Source organism: Phascolarctos cinereus, unplaced genomic scaffold (genome assembly GCF_003287225.1).
Source record: "Phascolarctos cinereus isolate Bilbo 61053 unplaced genomic scaffold, phaCin_HiC Scaffold_726;HRSCAF=1367, whole genome shotgun sequence".
NCBI lineage: Eukaryota > Metazoa > Chordata > Mammalia > Diprotodontia > Phascolarctidae > Phascolarctos > Phascolarctos cinereus.
In genome coordinates, this window is record NW_027556098.1 from 336,855,244 (window position 1) to 336,882,057 (window position 26,814).

At 37.3% G+C, this 26,814-nt stretch overlaps 1 protein-coding gene across 1 annotated transcript in view; it reads right to left on the bottom strand.

Annotated features, from left to right (window-relative positions):
- The window catches only part of SUCLA2 (succinate-CoA ligase ADP-forming subunit beta), a 53,677-nt gene that overhangs the window by 11,568 nt on the left and 15,295 nt on the right, over nt 1-26,814 (bottom strand). The window contains exons 3-8 of the mRNA XM_020993648.2: nt 15,472-15,571; nt 15,120-15,282; nt 8,805-8,933; nt 5,354-5,492; nt 1,737-1,898; nt 1,505-1,647 (exon numbers count right to left, since the gene is read on the bottom strand). Of these exons, the coding sequence (XP_020849307.1) occupies nt 1,505-1,647; nt 1,737-1,898; nt 5,354-5,492; nt 8,805-8,933; nt 15,120-15,282; nt 15,472-15,571 (836 nt within the window). The remainder of the gene's footprint in view (nt 1-1,504; nt 1,648-1,736; nt 1,899-5,353; nt 5,493-8,804; nt 8,934-15,119; nt 15,283-15,471; nt 15,572-26,814) is intronic.

A 26,814-nucleotide genomic window follows, 5' to 3' on the forward strand; every position in this document is an offset into this window, starting at 1 on the left:
GGTCCTCCTATCTATCTTGACACTAACCTGTTGATAACTACTTTTTAAATCTAAGTCTACTATCATTCAACTCACATCTCTCCATCTTATCCATAAGAATAACTACACCGCTCCCTTGAGCTATCCATCTAGTTAGTAACCCTGTCAAAAAAGGGTAATGAGACTAGTCTGATGTAACCTGACCTTCATAAAGCCATGCTGGTTTTTTGGGATCACTATTCCTTTTCTAGGTACACACTAACCATCCCTTTAATAATGGGTTCTAGAATTTTACCAGGAATCAAAGTCAAAATCACTGGCCTATAATAATGATGTTGGTGCTAATCTTTCCAGTTTGAACATCATTCTCCTCTGAAAAGACAAAAGCAAAACAAGTCAAATACTTCTGCCAACTGTTACCTCTTAATGATACATCATCTTCACAAGATTGAGTCTGTTTCTGACCTTCTTGCTCCAAGTATAGCTTAATAAAAATTTTAGTAGTCTAAGTTCATTTTGATAGTAGGTTCACTGCATTCTTTTGAATTTTCCTTGAGTCCTTTCTTCCACCTTTTTAATACTTCTTTTAAAAACAAATCATCAGTGACCTCACTGTCTAACTATGTTCATTGGTTTAATAATTTATTAATAAGTGTTTAACAAAAGATGCCTGTGCTTTTCCCATTTCTTTGGAGTTATCTTCAACTATCCACTTAGAATTTTTTAAGCATTTTCCATCTCCCGTGAGCCATATTCCACTTCAAAGTCTCTGCTCATCTGCCTATATCTACCTATTCCTCAATTTTTTTTTTTGCAATGTTATCTTGATGTCTAGAGACTCAGTCTATGATTCTCTTCATTTCCTATTAGGGATTCCAATATGACACAGTCACTTTCTCCCAAAGTTAGAAGAACATCACAAAACTTGTTAGAATTACATCTCCAGAACTAAATATCAGTCCTCCTTGTTGCTTCTTGAACTTTCTCTAAGTAACTGCCAGCAAGGCAAGTGTTTATCAGATGCACTGCTTTTAGAAGAATTATATTTTTGGTAGGAGTAGCTTTCTTAGACCTTTCTCTCCCCCATTATTACCTCCCAAACAAACAATAAATGTAAGATTATTTACTTTCTAAAATGGTCCTGACTGAAGACAAAAGGACGAACCACAAAACATTTTATGGTCCCTTAAATTAATTCTTTCCTAAAGGCCTTTCAATTTTTCTTTTTTCTAATAGCTTATGACATGTTCTACAAAGTCAAAGTACACCTTTTTCTTTTTCAAATGTAACAAACACTAACAAAGAAAAATCATGCACTATTACTTTTAATATGCTACTGGGAAAAGGAGAGAGGTGTTTCAAAATGAGAATAGTCTCATTTTCCAGGATTAATTTTTCCTTCAAGAAAAAAAGTCAAGATTCCAAATTTTGCCAAAATTTAAATTAGTTTAATTATATTAGCTAAGAAAAAAAAATCAGTCTTTGATTCCACTATTTAAATTATGAAACACGGTCCTATTCTTACCTTTTTATCTGAAGTTATAAGTTTAAATGCTTGTGTCACTTGATCAACTGTAGCACCACCTCCAACATCAAGAAAATTGGCTGGAGTGCCACCATGAAGTTTTATTATATCCATTGTGGCCATAGCCAAACCAGCACCATTTACTGTTAAAGGTAGGAGGAAAGGACAGTTTTACAAGTCATTTAAACAAAAATTATATATTAGCCAATCAGATACAACATAGGTACAGTACCTAAACACCCAATGTTTCCATCTAAGCCTATATAGTTAAGATCTGCCTTAGCTGCTTCTTTGTCTCTTTCATCTTCCTGAGTCCAGTCTTGCAGGTCAAAGATTTTCTTTTGACGATAACATGAGTTAGAATCAAAATTGATCTTCGCATCCATACACAGCACTTAAAAGAAAGAATAATGAAAATGTGATCTTAACTTCGAGTCAAAGACAAATAATTTCCAACAACATTCCTGTTCTATATGATCAAATATTCTTCAGTTAGGAAAAGGTATCTCCTCTCAATACTTTACTAACAACACAGACTTCAATTTTATCCTTATTGATAGAGTTACGGTCAAGGACTGACAAACTAAGCTTCTTTTTAGGCAACATCCCTAGGAGTTAAGTCTGCCATTGGCTCCACTTCACAAACCCATCCCAACTCAACAGAATGAGAAAGACAAGAGATCTCTTCAAGAAAACTGGAGATATGAAGAGAATATTTCATGCAAAAATGGGCATGATAAAAGACAAAAATGGTAGGGATGAAACAGGAGCATCAAAGATTAAAAAGAGGTAGTAATAATACATAAAAGAACTATACAACAAAGATCTTCACATCGATGATAAACACAACTGCTTTTTACTGATCTAGAGCCAGGTATCCCAAAGCAGAGGTGGGGAACCTGTGGCCTCAAGGCAGCAGGTTCAAGTCAAGTGGGCCTTAGGAAGAAGTATGCCTAGCAACAAGGCAAATGGAGGTGATGGAATTCCTTTTTTTTTTTCTAAGTGAGACAACTGAGGTTAAGTGACTTGCCCAGAGTCACAAGGCTAGTGAGACTTATGTGTCTGAGGCATTTGCACTCAGGTCCTCCTGATTCCAGAGCCAGTGTTCTATCCATTGTGCTACTTAGCTACCCCGAAGTGACAGAAGTCCAGCTAAACTATTTAAAACCCTAAAAGACAATGCTGTAAAAGCACAGTACTCAATATGCCAGCAAATTTGAAAAACACAACAGAGGCCACTAGATTGGAAAATTAGTTTATATCCCAATGCTAAGGAAGGGCAATGACAAAAAATGTTCAAATTATTTAACAATTGTACTCATTGCACATGCCAGCAAGGTTATGCTTAAGATTCTGTAAGCTAGGCTTCAGTAACATGTGAATTGAGAATTACCAGAAGAACAGGTTGGTTTTCAAAGAGGCAGGGGGACCAAACTGCCAACATTTGCTAGATTATGGAGAAAACAAGGAAGTTCCAGAAAAATATCTACTTCTGCTTATGGATCACAATAAAATGTTGGTAAGACTTTAACAAGATGGGATTACCAGATCATCTTGTCTCCTCAGGAACCTGCATGTGGGCCAAGAAGTAACAGTTAGAACCAAACATGGAACAACTGTTTGGTTTAAGATTGGGAAAGGAACACAATCAGGCTGTATTTTGTCACCTTATCTATTTAACTTATATGCACAGTACATCATGTGAAATGCCAGCCTGGGTGAACCAAAAGCTGGAATTAAGGTTGCTAGGAGAAATATCAACCTTCTCAGACATGTAGATGATACCACTCCAATGGCAGAAAGTGAACAGGAATTAAGAAGTCTTTTGATGAGGGTGACAGAAAAGTGTAAAATCTGATTTGAAGCTTAACATCAAAAAAATTAAGATCTTGGCAACTGGTCCCATTACTTCCTGGCAAATAGAGGGATAAGAAATTGAAGCAGTGTCAAATTTTATGTTCTTGGATTCAAATATTACTGCAGACAATGACTGCAGCCATAAAATTAAAAGACTCTTGCTCCTTGGAAAGAAAGCTACAGCAAATCTGGATAGCACACTAAAAAGCAGAGACATCACTTTGCCGACAAAGGTCCATATAGTCAAAACTATGGTTTTTCCAATAGCAATGTATCACTGTGAGAGTTGGACCATAAGGAAAACTGAGCACTACAGAACTGACACTTTCAAAATGTGGTACTGGGAGGCAGCTGGGTGGTGCAGTGGATAGAGCATTGGTCCTGAAGTCAGGAAGACCCAAATTCAAATCTGGCTTCAGATCAAACACTTGACACTTACTAGCTGTGTGACCCTTGGGCAAATCACTTAACCCCAACTTCCTAAAATAGATAGATAGACAGACAGACAGACAGACAGACAGACAGACAGACAGACAGACAGACAGACAGACAGATAGATAGATAGATAGATAGATAGATAGATAGATAGATAGATAGATAGATAGATAGATAAGAGATGAAAAAAAGTGTGGTACTAGATAAGACTTTTGAGAGTCCCTTGGACAAGAAGGAGATCAAATCAGTCAATACTTAAAGAAATTAATTCAGGCTATTCACTGGAAAGTCAAATATCACAGGTGAAGCTTAAATACTCTGGCCACATAATGAGAAGACAGGACTCACTGGAAAAGAACCTGATGGTGAAAAAGACTGAAATCAAAAGGAAAGGAGGATGGGAGAAGAAAGATGGATAGTATGACGGAAACAATGGACATGAACTTGGATAAACTTCAAGGGATAGTGAAGGACAGAACAACCTGGCGCACTATGGTCCATGGGATCACAAAGAGTCAGACACAACTGAACGACTGAACAACAACAAACAAGAGACTTTAGAGAAAATAAAGACAGTAAAAATGAATTCACTTGCGCAGTTGTAAGTATATTAATAAGGCCAAAGTGGCGAATTTGAAACCTATTCAAAAAGTCTAGAGAGAAGTAAGCAACCTTAAATATAGCTTCCATTTCCATAGAAAAATGTGAAAGCAAACCACAAAAACCCAAAAAACAAAAATCTTTATCCTTTTTCTTCTATTTCATCATTGTCGTTATTTTTTGAAGCCTAATATGCATAGTGAGAAGCAGTAGCACAGACAGTCCAAACCAGGAAGATCTAGGTTCAAATCCCACTTCTGACACCTATTGGCTGTGTAACTCTTAGAAAAAAGGGTCACATAATTAACTTCTCACTCCCAAAAGCAACCCTTTAAAATTATAATTGCAGAGAAGGTGCCAAACTGCATTAGGAGACGGAATGTCCTTTTCTTGGAGTTGCCTGCAACAATGAAATCACAGGTCCAATTCCTATCTCTACCATATTAGGTATATGGTATTATACTAGGATGGATAAAGTCTTAAGAGAACTCAAAAGACCACATAAATACACACAAATAATACCGTCTCTACCTTGTTCAACACTTTGTAAAACCATGACCAGTGCCCTGTGAGACAAGTATCAAACTCATATACTAATGCCCTCATAATTATGTTAGCATTTTAATCCAAAAGATTAGTAATAACAAGTTCAAAATCACAAGCTTTCTTCAAAATCAGTATTAACAAATGGTCATAATTCCCTCTAATATCTAACTTCTATTTTACTCACTCTCAACATGTGCACTATCCCCCATGCCTGTACTTGAAGTATTTGTTTTAATAAATAGCCTTAATATTTCTTTCTGTGTCATTACTCTGCTTTAAAATTATGAGTCTAAAGTTAAGAATACTTAATTTAAGTTACTGAGTGTAATGTTAGATATGTGTGTGTGTGTGTGTGCATATATAAAGATAACACTTAACAAATACTTTTAATGATAAAAGATGATACTTTACCACCTCCATCAGCATCTTCTACCATTGGATTTATTTCTACCATGGTTGCATCATATTTCAAAAAGAGTTCATACAACTTGATCATGTTCTCTGCTGCTGAATCCACAAGACTTGAAGGAAATCCCATATTCCGTGCAAGCTGAATCAACACATAGCACAAGTTTTTTTTTCTAATTTGTTAACATATAGTCAATACATTTTAACAGTAGAAAGTTATTTTGCAGTGGTACAAATTTAGCGTAAAAAATTTAAGGTATTTTTAAAGTTTCTGAATTACAAAAGAATTCTGGTCAAAGTATTTAAGTGAGTGAGAGAGTAATTACAGCAGAGTGGAAGGAGTGCTGGCTTTACAGTTAGAGGACCTGAGTCCAACTCTGGGCTGTACTACTGTTTGACTATAGGCAAATCACTTCACTTCTCTGTCCCTTGGTTTCCTCAACTGTAAAATGGAAGTGGCTGGACTAAATCTCTAAGGCCTCCACCACCTCTAAATTATGAGAATATGGAAATGTTAGTGAAAGGAAAGATACTTTAGGACACTCTGAAAAAAAGAAACTTCAATTTGCACATAAAAGGATAATCCAATCTGTTATAAAATCAGACTCTTAAATGATATTCCAAAATAATCATTAAGGCAATTTACTTAAGAATATAATAGACATGAGCTAGAATTATATTTTGTGACGTATCACAAAGACTGAATGTCAGTAGACTGATCTCCACCATCCTTTAGGCTCTAACATTCTGTGACTCTATAGTTCGATGCAGAATCAATGAACAGCTGAAACTATCATATTACCCACCCCTAACAGTAATAAATGATTTCCTTTTCAAGATTCTCTTAGTAAACATATCAATGTAGAACTCAGACTTAATGTTTAAATGAAACTTAAAATTAAGTCATGGAAAATCCTGGAAAGCAAATGAGGACTCAAATTACATTTAGCAGAATCACTAAAGGCTAATTATCTGCAGAGAAACCTTTTACCCTTATTCCTCATTTAAAGCACAATCTAGCCATGACTAGAATTTCAAGGTTTAAGTTTTATTAATAGCTATGTCACATAAACTAATAACCACATTACATACATTTAAGTTGCTATGCCTATTCTCCAAAAAATAGCAAAGTTATGAAAACCACCTTTTCCTTTAAAGTTGTTTGGATTCTGACATTTTGTGGAGTGTAATGGAAAAAAAAATGAGATTCTTACAACAAATATGCTACACACACACACACACACACAAACAAATATGAGTTTTGTCCCCTTCAAAGTAGTTACCTTGGGAAGCTATACACTTATTCTACAGAGACTGTAGCACATGTTTTTAAATATTTTCAAAAAGTAGCAAATCTTTATCATTTGAGGATGGATATTCTTGAAAACAGCAAAAAGTTATTTGTAATCAAATCTGGTATTAATCAATCTGGGTAATAGGTCAAAATCTATTTCTCAGAAAGTACACTATATGCCAACCACTGGGCCACAGTTTACTCCTTTTTTCTCTCAAATGCTCCTGAATTGTTACATTATAGGTCTGAGATTGTTTGAACTCTCAGGTTGAGGTCTATAAGAACAATGACAATGACAATGACAATGACAATGATGCCAAAGAAATTTGTTAGCAATCCACAACAAAACAGTCTGAGGGAAAGAGTGTGGTGCCTCATCACCAATAAAGGATGCTAAATATTTAATAAAGCAAACAGAAAGGAGGAGTCCAGTGAACAGATATCCTCTGAACATTATACTTGAAAATTACTATGACCTGCCTCCATTTTACAATTTCTATTTCTGACCCCACTCAATCTATTCATCGTCTATAAACTATTAGAAAACATCTCATGGCAATGATTTTTCTCTCCCATGTTTCAAATCTCCATGATAATGACAGCACTTTCCACAGACAGGAATCCCAATCCCATTCTAGTCTGTGACTTCCACATCCCAATAATAGTCAAGTGACGCCGCAGGGTGATGTGGTGCAAAAAGTACTGGAGTACAAATAACCTGGGCCCAAGAACTGGTATTTACCACCCATTTGTCCTCAGGTCAGTTATAGCCTCTTTGTGCCTCTATTTCTTCATCTGCAAACTGAGGAAAATAACATCTGTCCTGCTTTCCTGAAGTGGCTATCATACAAGCTTGGCACCAAAGTACAGATTTGAAAAGAAACCTCTCCCCATTCCTTTGCATAAATAGGGGTCTAAATCACTGCATATCATGTTAGACTTGTTCAATATGTTCATGAGTTTTACTGAACTTTTTTCTTCCTTCCTCTTTTGCTTTCATTCTTAAAAAATTTTTTTGTTATAAAGGATGGAGAGGGAAATGAGAAGGAAAAGGGAAATCTAGGTGATGTGAAAACAAAAGAAATCAATAGAAATCTATTTTCAAAAGAGGCTATTGTATTAAATGAGAAAATATATGAAAGAACTCTACAAGTGCACAGCACTATGCAAATGCAAAGTATTTTATTGACCTGTGATTCTGAATCACAGTTTCTTGGATTTCAGGTTTCTATTTTCTACTGTTGACTCTGAATTTTGTCCTAGGACACAAAGGAAGTACCATGTTTCATCACCTGCTACCTAATTTCTTCAAAAATATAGAATAACACATGGAGCTTTCGTTTAAATATCAGAAGAAATGTCAAGTCTTCATTATTCAATATCATCACTCCCAAGGGTGGCACAATATTCACAGAATATGTGAAGGTTTCTCTTCAGTCTATTCTTTTAACTAAATTTAACTATTAATATCAGCCATAATTCTGGCAGCTTGTCTTTTATTTGAATAAAAAGCCTAAAATGCCATAGGTATTTCACTTTTGAAAATAAACTCCTGGAATTATTTGAACATTTTCATTAGTGATACATGGAATTTAATAACTACTTTGTTCACTGTCATGGTTATTACTCCTACCATCTTGTAACCTTTTATGAAAATCAGAAATTCTAGCTCTCAACAGTATTTCATCCCCAGTGAGTTTCTTCTCATAGGTCAAGAATCAATTGCATATTTAATTTCCTACAACATTTGACATTAATCTTTTGTTCTAACTAAATGGTCACTCATTTTATATGGGCACAAAACAATATGTACTTCTACACTTTATAGCTGCCAGTACAAAATATTGCTATCACAGGTTGATTTGTGTTGTGATACATTCATGCAATGATCAATTCTCTTCAACTTCAACAGACAAAATGAAAATAGTCTCAAGGTCTTATAATCACACCTCAAATAAACAACTGCTCTGAATCTATGAGATTAGTGAAAAGTAAAGTCAACAGATTAAGGACTAGAGCTGAAGTCACAAAGACTGGATTTGAGTCCTACTTCTAAACCATACAGCCGTGTTACTCATACTTTACTTTGTGTAAATTTTTTAAAATATTTATAAAAGTTCTCAAATTGCAGGACTAAGAAAAAGTCTTGAAGCAATTTACCCTGGTGGCTTGTTCCTTTTTAATGCCTTCAATGATATCAATAGGTTCTTTAAATATTGCTTCAGGATTCTCTGCTGCAACATCCTCAATGTTGACACCACCTTGAGAGCTTCCAATCAACACAGGACCCTAGGTAAAAGACAAGAATCAGATTTTTAGCTCACTCAACAGGATCTGTGCTATATGCAGTCCCAGACTGCTAAATGGATACAACGGGGCAAAGAAAATATTAAACCTGCCCTCAAGAAAAAGAGAAGGAATATACCTATTGAAGTAACTGAAGAATATTATGCAACATAATGTATCTTCCAAAATACATCACATAAGCTGAATAATAAATATATGCATGCTAAATCTATATACTGGAATAAACAGATGTAGCTATGTTCAGTCAAGGAAAGTCACCTGGAATAGTTGTTTTCGAGCTAGGTTTCAATAAGGAAGACTAGCAGATGAGAGGGGTTAGAAAGTATATGCAAATGACAATTTGTTAGCCTTTGTACTTCAGATTTTATTTTAAAATCTGTGTCTTATACAAGGAGAAAAACAGTAAGTAACCAGAATATTCAGTTCATCATTCTGTATGCTTTACTTCTAAACAAGTTATCTGTTCTGCTGTATTAGTTTATTGTTGACTTTTCATAGAATGATAAAGAAATACTTGTACAACAAAGAATTCTGATCAAAGTTGTAAATGTTAGTCACAATATTTTCATACTATTGGCTACATTTAAAGTTTCCTTATAAAAAAAAGTTCATGAAAAGTATTTATGAAGATATCCTAGACAGGCATATGGGTCTAAAGCAAAGAATGCTGGATTTGCAATCTGACAAGCTATGTTTAAGTGACAGCTAGCTTTGCTACTTACAACCTGTGTGATCTTAAACAAGTCACATTACCTCACATTACCTCTGTGGACCTCTGTTTCCTGCTATATAAAATGTGGAGACAGGGAGGACAAAAGCTGGACTTCATTATCTCCAAGACAGCCTCCAACATTAAGTCTGTGATTCATATGACAAACCAAGAATAAATTCAAAAAAGAAAATAAACACTAACATAGGATAATTACATATTCTGCAGGACTTCAGCAATGAACTCATTTCCCTAACACACTGCATGTATAGCTCAGGAGTAATTTCTAACTTATACATATCCCCTTCATGCAAAGGACAACTCCAGACAAGCGACCCACTGACAATAGAAATTTCTCTCCCTCGCTGCTCCATCTCTTGAGATTGTCCTCCCAAACTATGGATCTCCTTTAAGAGGCTCTGCAACGTCCCAGGGCTCGATGCAATCATGACAGCATTAGAGGCAAACAGATTCATTTGGTAGGTCTCACCAGTTAGAGAGAATCCTTCTATCATCTGGAGTCAGTGCCAAATAGCCCCTATGACAAGAGTGAACACCTGTTTTCTGCCTCACTTCGTATTAATAATCAGAGGGTCAGAGTAGTCTCTGTCGTTACATCTTTAAAGGAATCTTGGGAGATCCTTTGGCATCATTTGGATTAGAGATGTACAACTGTAAGGGACCTCAGAAGCCATCTAGTCCATCTAGTCCTTCACTTTAAAGATGAGGAAACTGAGGTGCAGAGACGTAATGTGACTTGCCCAAGGTATATAGTTAGGTAGCAGAGACAGTATCTGAACCAGATACACTAACTCCAAATCCCTAATTCTTTCTACTATGCCTTTAAGGTGGTGTTCTGTTCTATTCAATCAAAATATTTTTACAGGCAACAAATAAAGCCCAGTGGAATCTTGATGTTCCTACATCTTTCAGTGAATTGTGATGGTCAAGATGTAGCCTGCTATAAAAAAGAATCTATGAAAGCCTCCTTGTTCCCTTTTCATACCTTCAAGAATGCTCTTAATTCACGTGTAGATTATTCTTACAAAATTTATTTATAGATAAGAAAGTAGGCAATGATATGCTCTGGTAATAAGATACAAGAGTTTGTTCTTTTCTACTTTTTTGATATCTTCCCCTCTTTCACATGCCTTGAGAACTGAACTCCCCAAAGCCCTCAAAATTATATCACCTCCGCATATATTTGATCTATCTGCTTTTCCCATCTCTGTTTTCTTCTGTACCTTCTCTACAAGCGGCACATCCAGGACTCAAACGTCAAACTGAGATGAAAAATCTGAATAGGTCTTTTCCCACTTTTATCTGTATACTTCTTTCTTTCCAATTTCATCTTTAAACATCTCCAGAATGGCTTTGGTTAACTGGGTCCCTCAGCAAGCTTTCTAGCTGCATGAGTGATTATGTACAGCAGCATTTTTTATCCTTCCAACAAACCCTATAGTTAGATCAATTGATTTTGAAGCTGTGTCTCTCGTTCCTCAAAATCCTAGACTTGGTGAGCACAATATCTTTAAAAATAACAAACAGGGCAGCTAGGTGGTGCAATGGATAGAGCACTGGCTCTGGAGTCAGGAGGACCTGAGTTCAACTCCAGCCTCAGACATATAACACTCACTAGCTGTGTGACTCTGGGCAAGTGACTTAACCCTGAGCTCCTCAACAAAAACAAACCAAAAAAAAAAGCCCAACAACAACAAACCTATATTGGACAGAGTTCCAATGAATTTCTAGTTCTTGAAATAAATAAATCTTTGAGATTATTTTGGCCTTTTCTCACTGCAATGTTGCCTTTGAAATAGTTGTATATGATTTTCTAGATTTTCCCAAACTGAATGTGAGGCAGATATAATTGTGCAGCATCATCTGGAAATAAATCTGAACTTGTCCCAAAAATATCTAACTCCACTCAGTTTCTGGATACAACATATAAATAAAACCTACCTACATCTATGACCAGCTAAAACTAGAAGTACTAATATAGCAAATGACTATATGAATGACGTAGCAATATAATAGCACATAATCACTCCAAAACATTAAATGGCCTGGGATCCAGAGGGAAAGGTCTACTATTACCATGTCATCACATGTCAGTGGGATCTTCCTACTTGGGAAAGCCCAGGAGATGAGGCTAACCTTGAATAAGAGGCTGAAATGGACATGGGAACTCTCCAACTTACAATGAAAACTCCATGAAGTCTTCCAAAAAACCCAAAACCACAGAAGCAGATATCTCAAGTGAATTGGCCAAGAAGAGCAAAGAAGTGTTCAGGAAAGAGATGTCCCAGTTCATCGTGCAGTGCCTGAATCCTTATCAGAAACCTGACTGCAGAGTGGGGAGGATAACCACAACTGAAGACTTCAAGCATCTAGCCTGCAAGCTGACTCACGCTGTCATGAACAAGGAGCAGAAATACCATAAGAACCCTGAAGATTTGGAGTGCAATGAGAATGTGAAACACAAAACAAAGAAGTACATCAAAAAGTACATGCAGAAGTTTGAGACTGTTTACAAACCCAAAGAAGACACAGACTTGGAATAAACTTAACGGGTCAGCAAAGGTGGTTTAGAGTGGAAGACAAAAAAAAAGTTAACTCAATAAGAGAAGTCCATGGGCCCCTCCAACCCATTTCCCACAACCTTGTCAGGGCTGTTGCCAGTGATGACTCTTGGCACTTGAACATAAAAGTCATGCAGAGTAAAGAAACCATATTCCATTTAAGACAAAACAAGGCCACAGGGAACATGCTATTGGGGTAGTCGGGCCAAGACTGTGAGGGACCTGGGAGAGAGGTTATTCCCCTCAGTCTCCTAGGCCTGACCCCCTTTCTTTAAGGTGGGTCTCCTACTTGGCGGTGCTGTTAGCGCAATGACCCATGTGCACCCCTTCCTCCCCACCCCATGTGCCGGGAATCTGTATTATATTTTAACACATATGTAAATATATTGATAAATATTTTTAAAAAATTAAATGGATTTGTTTGGGTATCTCAAAGGTCACTGAAAATAGAACATGCAAAAAGTACAGGTTCGGGCAGAAAAAAGTCTTTAAAGAGATTTCATTTTAAAAGTTACTAAACAACATATATAGTAAAATGATAATTCCATAAAGGTTTTTATATACTTTTAGTAGGGTTTTACTACCATCTAGTGTTACACTGGAGAAAATGTATTCACAGTACAAAATAAAAGAAAAAATATAGGATCTGAGAGCTAAAGAGACCATAGTGAGCAACTAGTTTGTCTCCTTCCTTTTTATAAATAAGGAAATTAAGGCCCAGAAAAATTGCCCATGGTGACAATAAGTGATAGAGCTAAGATTCAAACACAGATTTCCCAACTCCAAAATTTTTTCCTCTCCCCTGGTAGAAACAGAACAAACTCAAGTTCTCACTCCAAATATAAGGCTACTTTCACTAAACCATGCTGTGCTCAGAGAACATCTCAACTTCTCACTCTACATCCATCCCATCCAGGAATCCCCAATCTTTGCAGGGGACTCAGATGAGCTCAATGACTTATTCTAGACTCAAAAAAGGCTTTGTACATTACAAATAAGCAATTTCTAGAATTAAAACATAACTAGAGATTAGAATAGTTAGGTAAAATTACAATTAAAATAAGGACTCTATATAACAAAGCTATGTTCACACATCCTTCTCCTGTTCAACAAACTTTCATTTGCCTACTAAATAAAATTCAAATTCCTTACCCTAACATTCAAGGCCTTTCACAACCTGGATACACCTCCTTTTCAGCCTTCCCTTACACATTCTTCTTCATATACACTATTCTCTAGGCAATCCAGATTTGGTTTGTATGTGAAGGGGTCTATGTGAGAAAGACAGGAAAGGAAGGTTGGAACAAGGTTGTAAAAGGTCTTGAATGTTAGAGTAAGGAATCTGGACTTTTATTTCATAAACAATAGTGAGTTGCTGAAGGTTTTTTAAAAGAAAAATGTGGAAATGCTTGCTATAAAGAATTCTCCTTTGAGTTAAACAGTCAAGTCAAATCAACAAATACTTATTAAGCACTTACTAGGTGCCAGTCACTTAGTGCTAAGTGCTAGGGATACAAATTCAAGCAAAAAGACAACCCCTGCCCTCAAGAAATTTATTTCCTAAGAAGACAACACATAAAAGGGAGCTGGGGTAGGGAGAAAGGTACTTGTGACAGGCAAGACGATGGCACAGTAGATAGAGCACTGGACTTAGAGTCAGCAAGGCCTAAGTTTGAAACATGTCTCAATCACTTATTAGTTATGTGGGCCTGGGCAGGTCACATAACCTCTCTCTGCCTCAGTTTCCACATCTGTAAAATGCAGGTAATAATAGCTCAAGGTTATTGTGAGGATAAAGTGAAATAATATTTCTAAGTATTTTCAAACCTTAAAGTGCTATATAAAAGCTAAGCTATTATGATTATCATCGTTATCATTGTGAAGGACATAGTGGTAAAATTAATAGAAGGATAGCTGATATAGGTCATTTCTCAATGGGAGGCACTCACCAATGGGAGAACTGAATTTAACTTAATTACTTATTTGGCTACATTAAATTTTCTACAGCAACTAATGATTTACAACAAATCCTCTCTTTGGTACTGAAAAACTGAAACATTACTTTTAACCAAAAAAAAAACCCCTAGTTTTTACACAGATAAATATACAGAGTCAAGCAATGGCCTTCAAAACTAAGTACAGAATGCAAATGCTTAGAGGAACACAATTAGCATGCAAAACATATGTTAATTCTGTTTCCAAATATCACAGGCTCATAGAATAAGAGACCTTAAAAATAATTTAGTACAACTCCCTTAATTTATATACTTATAAATGATTTCACACTATACTCTAGAAGTACTATTAGCACTTCTGACTAAGTGAAGAATATAGCCTAGGTCTTTATTTCTGTTGTCCTGCCCTAAAGAAGCAGGCATCCTTCAGTTTCTCTCACCTCTTTCCATTTGAAGTATCCCAACCATCTTCAATAGAAAAATTCACTTAAAATTTCTAAGTTCCCAACCAAACACAAAAAGATCTGAAATCCTGAAAGAAAAAATAGGCGGTATGGTGTGTGTAAGATACTTCCTCTCTTTCTTCTCAAAAGTATGAAGTATTTATTTGTAAATTCATTACATAATCACTTGACTCATGAACTGTTGCAGACTGGGAATGTAATTTCTAGCATTGTATTAGCCATAACAAAACACCACAACAAAATGGGTATCCAACGGAATTCACTATTTGGAATTCTACCTAGGGCTGTCTTTTCATCACCTCATACAGTAAATCAGCTTATTTTAAATTAGTGGAGTCACCATATAAACAATACAATAATAATATTCTATTTTTAAGACAGCAATCTCATCCACAAAGGATTTTTCTATCTAAACACACCAATCACACCATAAGAGCGTTATGTGCATAATTACTTACTTGGAAACTCCTTTCCATTGTTATTGCAAAGTAGTATTCTCTCCGGGGATATCTGCGCTCACAGACTAACACATTATTGCATATTCTGCCCTTTTCTCCTGTTTGCTTGGTAAATAGCTTCTTCCCAATCATTTGTGCAGAAACGGCTTTTGCTTCTTCTGGACTGAAAAAAGAAAACATTTTCAAACATCATAGCTCTTCTTTAAAAGGCAGATATTGATAATATTACAATAAAAAAGTCATGTAACATTATAAATCTCTTGTATAATATTTAAATCTCATAATTTCAACTATTTAATAACACTGATAACTTTTTTTTCTGAAACATGTCTGACATTTATGACAGACTTACGAAAAAACTATCTTCACTCCACCTTTGAGGCCACTCTCAAATGTTCCTTTTCCTCTACCGCCAGCTAAAACTTGTGCCTTTATCACGATGTCATTAGAACCTAAAAGGAAAAACAATCAACAAAAATGAAGTTTAGGCTTAGATTCTTATAATCTAGCCACTGCTTAGATTCTTAAAATCTAGCCACTACTCAGATTTTTACAATCTAGCCAATAGTTCACAGATGCTCAGGCTCCTTAAGAGTCTACCCAATATGACAGATGCTCTAATAAACCTTATCTTTGGCTGAAAGAAGGCTTAGGTAGAATTCTTTGAGGCAGGACCTGCATGTTTTTGGAGTCCCAGCACTTCTAAACCTCAACATTTTGGTGGCTCATACAGGGAAACTGCCTAACCCCAAGTTCTTCTCCAACCAAGACTGGAAGATATGCAAGCCTCCCCCCACCCTCCTTTCTTGCTCTGCAGTTGGGGTCGCTCTCCAAGCACCAAAGCTTGGAGGTACTTTTTGGGCAGACAGTTACGAGGCTGTCTCACACTCAGCCTGAAGCTCTCAGGCTCTCAGTCAACTGGGTTGGTTTGAGGCCACGGACCTAGGTACACCTTCTGCAGCATGGAGGACAAGGACGGATGCCCTATCTGGAAGTGCATGCCCAATTCTGTCAATTCTCTCAGCGCTAGGGAATTAGGGAAAACTTCAGTTGCTTTTTGGTTCCCTGAGGCTTACTTATTCTCTTCCCGCTACATTCCTGAATCCTCCTCCATGGAGGTTACAGGGAAAAGTCAGAACAGCTAAAAATATCTTGGCAGATTCTGGAGTTTTTGTGATTGATCATTAAGGAGTTTTGAAACTCCTTAAAACCCTGGTCACTCCTTTCTCCTACTCCCTTCCCTAGAGTCAAGAGGGTATCTCTCATAGGAGAAGAGAGTTTCACCCTTCACCCCTCACCTTTGATTTCCCCCTCCCCCACCTGGGAAAGGAAGGAGGGGGGAGGGGCAGCAACTATAGTGTGGGTCCCACTGGCAATGGCCTTGGGCCCTAAGCCTTTTCCTGGAAGCATCATCCAGGTTCAGCACACCCTGCTCAAGGTAAAGAAGCCAGCCTCCAAACTTGGGTAAGCATGCTCTTTTAAAGTTGTAGTTTTAACTGTTAATGATGAGATGTTGCTTCTCTCTGTAAAGTAATTTGGAAATGCATTTAACAAAACTGAAGTCACCTGATTGGTAATGGGTTTGTTTCAAGTTTCAAATTGGTGAACTTTTTGTATCAGTTATGTCAAGCAGTTTTTCATGATTTGGTTACTGCTAAAATAATTTGGCTAATGTTGGTTATTGTTTTAATGTGTAAACTTGCCAAAAAGCTTGTTTGGGTTTTGTCTTGTTGAGAATTTGCAAGTATATAGAAATAATCTAATGATTGGCTTTTTACACCAGGACAAATTTAAATTTGAGATGTAAATCCTGGAAAAGATTTTCCTAAGCTGTGATTAGTGAAACTTGCTGTTTGAGGTAAAAAAGATCATGGTTTTGAGTTGTCTAATGGATCATAATAATCCATCGATAACTCAATAATCCATCATCTGAGAGAAATGTTATAAGCTACTCAGAGAATGTGATACTGGTGGGAAGTCAGCATTGGAAAAAGCTGAGAAGACAATTTTAGCCTCAATCTAAGATGGGATCCTCCTGGCTCAGTTTCCCCATTATGTTCCTTTGAAAGGGAATGTTACCCACCTGGCTATGAGGTGGATTTGATATTGCATGGTTGGAAAACTGAATTATCTGAATCCAAACAGAGCTAAGGATGTTTTATCTTCTCAAATTTGGGTCCTAAATCTAGTTCCTGCTTTATATTTGGGCTGTGTTTTCCAGACTACAGGCCATTCACCTACAATTGGTAGCAAACATCGAGTACCAGCCAATGTCCTCTCATCATTCCCTGGATGCAGCCTATGCTCCATTCCAGTCAACCTCCTTCTTGGGACCTCCTTGAGACAGGGACAGCTCTACATCCCTTGCCAGCAGGAAGCAGTTTCAGAAGCCAATACCTTCGCCCCTTACTCCAAAAGAATTTGGGTCCCATATGTTTGAGGGGGGAATGATGAGGATGGGAGCTAGACCCCCAAAAGGGAAAACCCTGGACTTTCCCACTTGCCGAAATCTATGGCATTTGCCTGAGGCTATAATCCCATCAACTGGCCTTTCATTATGGCTACACCCAATCTCCCAATTCTGTTACCCTTAATCTAGCCTAATTCTCCATAGTCTTACCTCCCTATGGCCCCCAGCCATTTCCCACCCTTAATTCTAGCTAGATGCCATTGTCCAGGTCCCAGGATTCTGTTCACCCCAGTTTACTGGCCACTCCCATTCAGATATCCTTAGACCCCCTCTCCAGTCACCCCAAACTACCTGGCCACTCCTAGATCCCTCCCACAGTCTTTCTGTATATAAGGTCCATCTTGTCTCCATTAAGATACTTAAATTCTTATAATCTAGCCGCTGCTTAGATTCCTAAAATGTAGCCACTGCTCAGATTCTCATAATCTAGCTACTGCTCAGATTTTTACAATCTAGCCAATAGCTCAGATGCTCAGACTCCTTCAGAGTCTGCACAATGACAGATGTTCTAATAAACCTTACCTTTGGCTGAAAAAAAAAATGAAGTTTAGGCTAGTAGTACACAAAGTAATACACCTTAGTTATTTAGGATCTATCCTAGAGGCATACTAAAAGTAACACTTCATTTATCTATTTGAGGCAGGCAGGTGGCATAGTGGATAGTGTGTTGGACTTGGAATCAGGAAGAAATGAGTTCCTCCTCTGTAAAACAGGAGTTATAATAGCATCTACCTCACAGGTTTGTTGATCAAATGAGACAACATGTGTAAAGTGCTTTGTAAACCTTAAAGGGCTATATAAATGCTATCATTATTACATTTATTATTATCATCACCTAGTATTATAGAGGAATGGAATATTCCACATAAGTAAATTGTCCAGAAAACTGAATTTTATACTTCTTTTAAGCACCAAAGGCTTTATGCAGCTTTAATTAAATCTTTTCATAAAAATAAATTCAGGAAACATATATCATATGCCTACTCTATATAAGGCATTGTGCTATATATATGTTGGAGTTACAAACAAAACAGTTCCTGCTCTCAAGGCATTTATGTTCATCTACAGAAATACTATACACTAGATATACTAGTATATTAAAAAAATTAGTTAATATAGGTAAAGCACTTTAAAGCCTTAAAGAGCTATATAAATGTTAGCTATTAGTTATTATTAGTATATTATGCATTTACCTACCTTCTTAAATAAAGCATACTACACATAATTTTAACATTTATTAATAATTCAAGAAATCATAATGAACAATTACTGACAGTAACAGAATGGTATCATTGGAAGCTACTAGGGTTGTTTGCCTTTATATTAAATGGTACCAGAATGCCAGAAACTATCACTTTTCACTGCTATGATATGGCTACTTCTAGTAGCCCTTGCCTTTCCTCATAACTTTCTAATTTGATACTTCTAACAAGCTACAGGCTGAAAATAAAGTAACTCAACTTTTAGAAGTGTATAAAATAAAAGTAAACTGTAATTTAGGGTGGTCCCTTAGGGTCTGAAGGTTCCCCCTTTGACAAGACTCCTCTTGCCATAAGAATGCATGTATTTGGGAACAATCATTTCTACTACTCAAAAAGGACTTTCTTCCAAATTTATAATTCTGTTTGAAGGATTAAGGTATATAGAAACCTGACTTCCAGATTAAAGAGGTGTTAATGTATATGACATGGTCCTTGATTAATTGATCTTTTCAGAGGAAAATAGAAAGAACATACATATTCATAATGTTAAGTAGTCTCAACAAAAAAGGACAGTCAACTCTGAATATACTAGGGTGATAAGGTAAATATTAATCAGAGATAACCTACCACATATCCAAAATGCATTAATACCATCATGGTTGTACTGGCTTTACAGAGAATTCCAAGGAGTCTGGTTCCAAGTTCCAGATTATCTCCATTTAGCTATATTGCCAATATTCAGAACTTAATATGATGAAAACTGGGCTCATTCTCCACTGTGCCAAGGCAGAAGCCCCTCCAAATTTTTAATTATCTAATAAAATTTCTCACTACTCTCTAACACAGATTCCCCATTTTAGTCAAACAAAATCTGCTCACCATCTGTATGTGCATGAAAACACACATAACATTCTCACATCCATTTGGTCTCTGAACAGGTTATTCTACTCTATTGGAAGGCATCCTATCCTTTTCAATCTGTGCTGCACTTCCCTCTTTCAAAATGCTTTCCAAAACTCAATACATACAAGAGCTTTCTCTGATTAACCACATTATACTGAGCCTAGAAAAAAAAAATCAGCCTGTATTTACTGCCTCTATGTCTTTTCCTTCATTCAACTGAAACTGCTTTCCAAGGTAATCAATGTTCTAATTGCCAAATCTGCTGACCTTTTTAGCTAGTGCTTTCCAGCATCATCCATTTCTCCATTTTGGTTTGTGGGGTACATCCAGGGCCCTGTTATCTTCTCTCTACATTTTTTCTCTTACTGATCTCTTCAGTTCCCAGTCACCCAACTATTAGCTCTATGCAGGTGATTCCTAGAATTAATATCCAATCCTAGTCAACTCATCCCTAATCACCAACTGTGAATATACCATTAGCATCTAAAAATCAAAATGTCCAAAACAGAACTCATCCTTCACCCAAACCCTCCACCTTAACTTCCTTATCTCTATTTATTATTATCCAGTAATCCAGGTTTGCAACCTAAAGTCAATCCTTGACTAGTCAGTCTCTCTCTCAACACCAAATAGCCACTCCTCAAGGCTTATCAATTCAACCTCCACAACTCCTCTAAAATTCCTCTTATCTCTACTCACACAGCTATCACCCCAGATCAGGCCCTAGGCCTCTCACTTGGACAATTAAAGAATCTCCTAATTAATCTCACAATCCATTCACCACAAAGCTGTAAAATCAACATTTCTAAAGAATAGGTGTGATCATGTCACTCCCCTTGCTCAACAATCTCTTCCTTCTAGGAGAAAATACAAACTTCTGTTTGATATTTGAAGAGCTTCACAACCTAGCTCCAGCCCACACTTCCAGACTTATCCAACATTATTCTCCTTCCTGCACTCTGTGTTCAGCCAAATCGGCCTACTTGCTATTCCCCATACACATCACTCCATCTACCATCTTCATGCCTTTGTACAGGTTGTCTTCAATGCCCACACTCTACTCTTTCCTCATCTCCTCCTTGCAGAATTTCTAGCTTCCTTCAAGACTCAGCCAACTGTGAAATCCATGGTTGATTCTCATCCTCTCAAACCAGTAGTGTTCCATCTCCCCTCCCCAGAAACTATTTTGAATGTATTTAATATTTTCGTACCTAGGCCTCATTTTCCCTATCCATAAAATTTAGTGGGTTAGACTAGATGACTTCTAAGATCCTTTTTATACTACTGGTCAAATTTCATTACAATGAACTACAGGTAATTGATCAAAGTCTTTCTTTCACTTAACTGAAATTTCACTATATGAAATACCATTAATTCTAAACAGATCAGCAGTTAACCAAAGGAAAGTCTCAGAATTGTCCTAGATGGCAATTTGAACTTCCCGATGCATTGATTTACTTGCCTTGTAACATTCAGTTACTTCCTAAGACTTTCATTCCGTACTCTTTCAAGTCAGGAATCCTTTCTTCTATCTTTTTAAGTTCTCCGCTGCACCCAGTATAACATTTCATATGCAATGAATACTCAATAAATGTTGAATAAGCTCCATTCCACTCTTCTAGATAGTTTGTATCTAAGTAGCCAAAACATTAACGACCTCATATTTGCATAATTAATCACACATCAGATGAAAGAAGCAATAATTTATGTTGAGAGGTTACATTAAACATCCTTATGAAAATTTCTTTATAGTTTGCACTTATACATGAGGCTACCATTGACTATAAACCCCTATAACGTTTAATCAACAAAAATACATTTAGTATCTACTATCAGCATTGTACTATTTATAATACTGTGAGAGAAACAAAGTATGAACATGATCCCTATTCTCAAGAAGCTTATGATTTAGCCAGACAGATAAAAGAAATCTACAATCTAAAGAACAAAAAGCAGCATCTAAATGTTAATTACAGAAATAAATTTAGTCTACATAACTAAAATCTTAGTAGAGTTAAAATCAAAGTAGATTGTAAGTTCCTGAAAGCAGGAACTGTCTTTTGTCTCTTTCAATATTGCCAGTGCTAGGTAGGAGTGCCTGGCACTTATAGGTACTTAATAAAAGTTGACTGAAATGAAAAGTGACTGAGTACAAAAGAGGCCTATAAACTACAAAGCAAAATGCAGTTAGCCTTTTTTTGGAGTTCAATAAATACTGAATTGAATGAAAGTGGGGAAGCATCAATAAGTCAATACTACAGCCTCTTCACACATATTTCAAGTTAAGTCACTAGTTTCCATCTGTGACTTACAGAATCTGTCTTTTGCTTTATAGTCAAGATGTATGTGCATAAACATAACTTCTCCCTCTTCTCTTTTGGTCATGGCCTAAATTTAGAATCCCTCAGTCCATAAACTGAAACCTAAGATAGTGTCTGATATTCAAAAGATCACATTTTATTAAAATTTAAATATAAGCCAAGAAGTTAGCCACCTCCATCCCTGACCCCAGGAGGATTCTTCTCCAAACTTGGGCTATTTCCAAGAGATTTTGAGGATACATAGATCGACTCCAAGACTCCCACGTAGCCAAACTAGTATAGATTCTGTAAGTACTAATTTAGAATAGATTTCCTGAGATCTTCCCTAAAGTAGCCTGGAAGCTATAATTTACCCATCTTTAGGGGTCATTCAAACCTGGAATGGTAAAAAGAGGTGGACTAAAGAGTCAAAAATAACTGGGGCCAAAATTCACTGTAGATATTTATCAACAACAGGAATATGGGTAAATCAAGTCACTTAACCTCTCTAAGCCTTAGCCTCCTCATCTGTGAAATAAAGATAATAATAACCGTAAAATTTATATCATAGATGAAATCTTAATATTGTATATAAAAGCAGTTTCAAATTTTAAACCATTACATGTCACATATTTCTATTAAAAAGCCCAGATTTAAAGAGAATCACAGAGGGAAACTCTGGGCCACCACAAGTCTCCCAAAGCAATAAGGGTGATCAGTTGCAGAAAAGTAAACTCTGAATGACAAAAGCCCTTCCTAAGCTTTCGATTTTCTGCAGTTATGAAAAACTTCTAACCAACCATCAAAAATAAGCTTTCAGTCTTCCTCCTTTCTGCTGGTATCAGTATTAAAAATGCTCTGCCACACCCTCAACCTCACCCTCAGGCCAGCAATTATTTAAAACCCCAGCAATCAGTCTTCTATTCTCTGCCACGACTGAAATGGCTGTCTCTCCAAGGTCACCAATGACCTCACTATTGACAAATCCTATAGTTTTCTTCCCATTCTCCACCTCTGCAGCATTTGGCACTGTAAACCACCCTGTCCTTCTGAATAGCTTCAGTTCCCTTGGTTTCTCCAACTCTCATGGTTCTCCAATATCTCTGTCTCATGTATGTCTTCCTCTCATCTTTTAAATGTGGATATTCCAATGAGTCTGTCTTTGGTTCTCTTCTCCCTCCAAACTATTTCCTTTAATATTATAGATTCTGAAGGCTTCATCTTTCACCTCTATGAAAATGACTCTCAAGTTATATGTACATGTATACCTAGATATATCTATATCTCTATATCTATAGAGCTATAAACAGATCTATAGATACAGATATATAAATAGCTCTGTATCTATATCTAGATATGTATCTCCAACTCCAACCTTTCCAGGCCTATATTTCCAACTATCTGGTAGATATCCACCAAAATGGCCAGGTGGCACCTAAAATTCAGTATAATTAAAACTAGACTCATCTCCCCCACCCCCAAAAAAATCTGCCCCTCCACTAAAGTCTCTATTTCTATTGATGGCACTACCATCTTCTAGTATCAGAGGCTCCTAACTTTGGGTTCACTTGTAACTCTTCTGGTTCTCATTCCTCACATCCAAGTGCCATGTTCTATTTTTTTGGGGGGGGAGGGGGGACCACCAATGCAAATTAGAAACTGTTCTGCAACTTAGAGTAAGAGTTAATCTTTTTGAGCCCTTTGGCTGTCTGGTAAGGTCTATGGACCCCTTCTCAGAATGTTTGTAATGCACAAAATACTTAACATTATAAAGGAAGTCAATTAAAATAAAATGCAATCATCAAAATTTTTTTTAAAAAACAAGTTCACAGATCCCAGATTAATAAACCCTAATTTGAGAGAACTGCCTGGGAAACTAAGGGTTCAATTAAATAAGTGAGGACTAGGGTTACTCGGACTGGGCAGCTAGGTGGCAAAGTGAATAGATTGGGGGTAGGGAGCAGGGGAGTAGGGGAGAGTATAGTGGAAAGCCCTGAAGTCAGCAAGATTAATCTTCCTGAGTTTACTACCTGTGTGACTCCGTGCAAGTAACTTAACCCTGTTTGCCTCAGTTCTTCGTCTGTAAAATGATAGAGTGCCTGGCCTGGACTCAGGAAGACTCCTCCTTCTGAGTTCAAATCTGACCTCAAACACTTACTAGCTGTGTCACCCTGGGCAAGTCACTTAGCCCTGTTTGCCTCAGTTTCCTCATCTATAAAATAAGCTGGAGAAGGAAATGACAATCCATTCCAGTATCTTTGCCAAGAAAACCACAAAAGGGATCACAAAGAGTTGGACACAACTGAAAAACAACTAAACGACAATAAACAACAGGGTTACACAGTCAGTAATGTCTTAAACCAAGGTCTTCCTAACTCATTGGCTATTTTGGCAGAGAAGACAGACTGAGTTTTGGGGCAACATATTCTCGCAAAGGAAAAAAGTAACCTTAAGAAGTCAAAGAAATACAGCTACAAGGCTGTATAAAGAGAGAGAGATTCGAAATCTGTAATTTATTCAAGAATAGCCACCAATTCTGTCTTGAAGGAAGCCTCCATTATCTTAGAGAATTCCTGCCAGGATATCTGATAAAACATTCCACTGGAACAAACTTGGTCTTTGGCAACTCCTTAGGCACCAAGGTTAACCCATTCTAACCCAAAGTTAAATTTCTCCCTCAAGTCACCTGATATATTGCCCCTATTACTCAACCTCTGAAATAAGGAAAGTGGGCAGAGCAGCCTCAACTGAAAGGCACTTTTTGCCACCTGTAATGTCTTCCTATTAATGTATTTCCCTTTCTTCTGGGCATTGCTATCTGCCTGGCAACTGCCCATCAGCTGAGGTTAAACTTTTTATCTTCTAGCCTTGCCTCTTGATTTACTGATCTCCATTCAAACAGACCAAGATAGGAGTAATTACTCTCCAGAAGGATCTTAGGACCTTTGAGTTAAGAAATTCTCTGACACTATCTACTATGCTATATTACTTCCTGTTCAATCTGATGGGGTACTTGTACTTGGACCCCACTTCCAAGATCATATTTCTCCCTAACCTCAGAAACACTGTCCCTGACAGGTTTCCCTCCAGCTCAAAGACCCTATCTCTGGCAGTGACTCATGAGTGGGCCCAATGAGGCCAACAAATCTCTCCTCGTTACAAGAACAAGCTGACCTCTATAGAATTTCCCTTGTACTATCTTCTATCAACAGAACTATCAAGTTACTGATGCCCACAGTTACTGTACGCAATCCAGGTCAAGCTATAGACGTCAACTCCCAAAACTATGCTATTATAGACATAACAGACCAAAATATACCCTCCAGCCTCACCCCCGTTTCAGTAGTGAATGATGTAGTTGTATATTATCACCTAATTAGCATACTTGCCACATAATTCACTACTTTCCCTATATAAACTTTTAGCATCATTCTTGTTAGGTTGAAAGCTCCTTAAGGATCTCGGCCCGCTGTATAGCATAACAAAAATTTTGCCACCCTGTGAGAGATGATCTCTCAGAAGTAAAGCCTCTTCAAAGGGTCATTAGTTCTTGTTAAAGGTTCTGGTATTGTTGCTTTTGAGTGGTACATGTGTACCAACACTAAGTGAAGACCCCTCAGAATACAAGACCCCCTCCCCTAGCCTTCTCCCTCCCCTACTCTTAGATAGTGTTAGCAGAAATTCCTGAGCCACAACAGCATCCTGTCTATCTCCTCCTCTAGCTAGTTATATGACCTTGGGTAAAAGGCTGCTGAAACTGTGAGGCCCTGAAAAGGGGAACATGCTAACACAATTTCTATACCTCTTTGTTCTCTCTGTTACTGGGGTAGTTTTTACACGAATAGATTGTACACCTGAGGCTCAGCCAATAAGCCGACGGGAAGGGGGTTAGGATGGGCTGCTGCGTTAGGGTCTATATAATCTTGCCTTAAACAGAGAGCACCCTCACTCTTGGGGCAGCTTAGGCAGCACGGGGGTGCCCTTTCTCGAGAAAGTCAATAAAGAGATTTCTCCTTTTGTAAACTTTTGTCAAGACTCTGGTTTTTAATTTGGGTAGGTGGTCTCTGTTCCACACAACCCTGACTCAAAGAATGCTTGAGTCTGTGAATTCATTCCAGTCGACCTTCTCTTGTACTCTGGTCCTTGAGGGATCGAAACCTCTCAGACCTCAACACCCTCATTAGTCCACATAATGTTTACAAGCAAGATCTATGCCATACACATCTTTATATTTCCTGTGCTTAGCACAGAGAGGGCCTTTCACATATCACATGCTTCAGTCAATTAATAAACATTCATTAAGCACCTATGATATGACAGGCACTATACTAAGCATTGGAGATAAAATGAAAGGCAAAAGACAGTTCCCACTCTCAAAGAGCTTATAAAGAAGGGGAAAACACCATGCAAGCAACTATATACAAACAAGCTATATGCAGGATGAATTGGTGTTAATCAACAAAAGAAAGGCACTAGAATTAAGAGGAATCAGGAATGTCTTCCTATAGAAGGTGAGATTTTATCTGAGACTTGAAGGAAGCCAGGAGGCAAAGACAAGGAAAAAATTCCAGGTATGGAGAACAACCATAGTGAAAATGCCCAGAGCCAACATCTCTTGTTTGAGGGACAGCAAGGAGACTAGTATCACTGAAAGGGAGAGTGAACAGGAGGAGGGATTAAATAAGGTATATGAAGAGTGAAAAATTGCCTGGGGAGTGGGGAGTGGGGAGTGGTGGGGAGAGAGAGGGCGCAAAGGGATGGAGAAGAGGATGTCAAATTATGAAGGTCTAAGAAGATTTTATATTTGATACTGGAAGTGT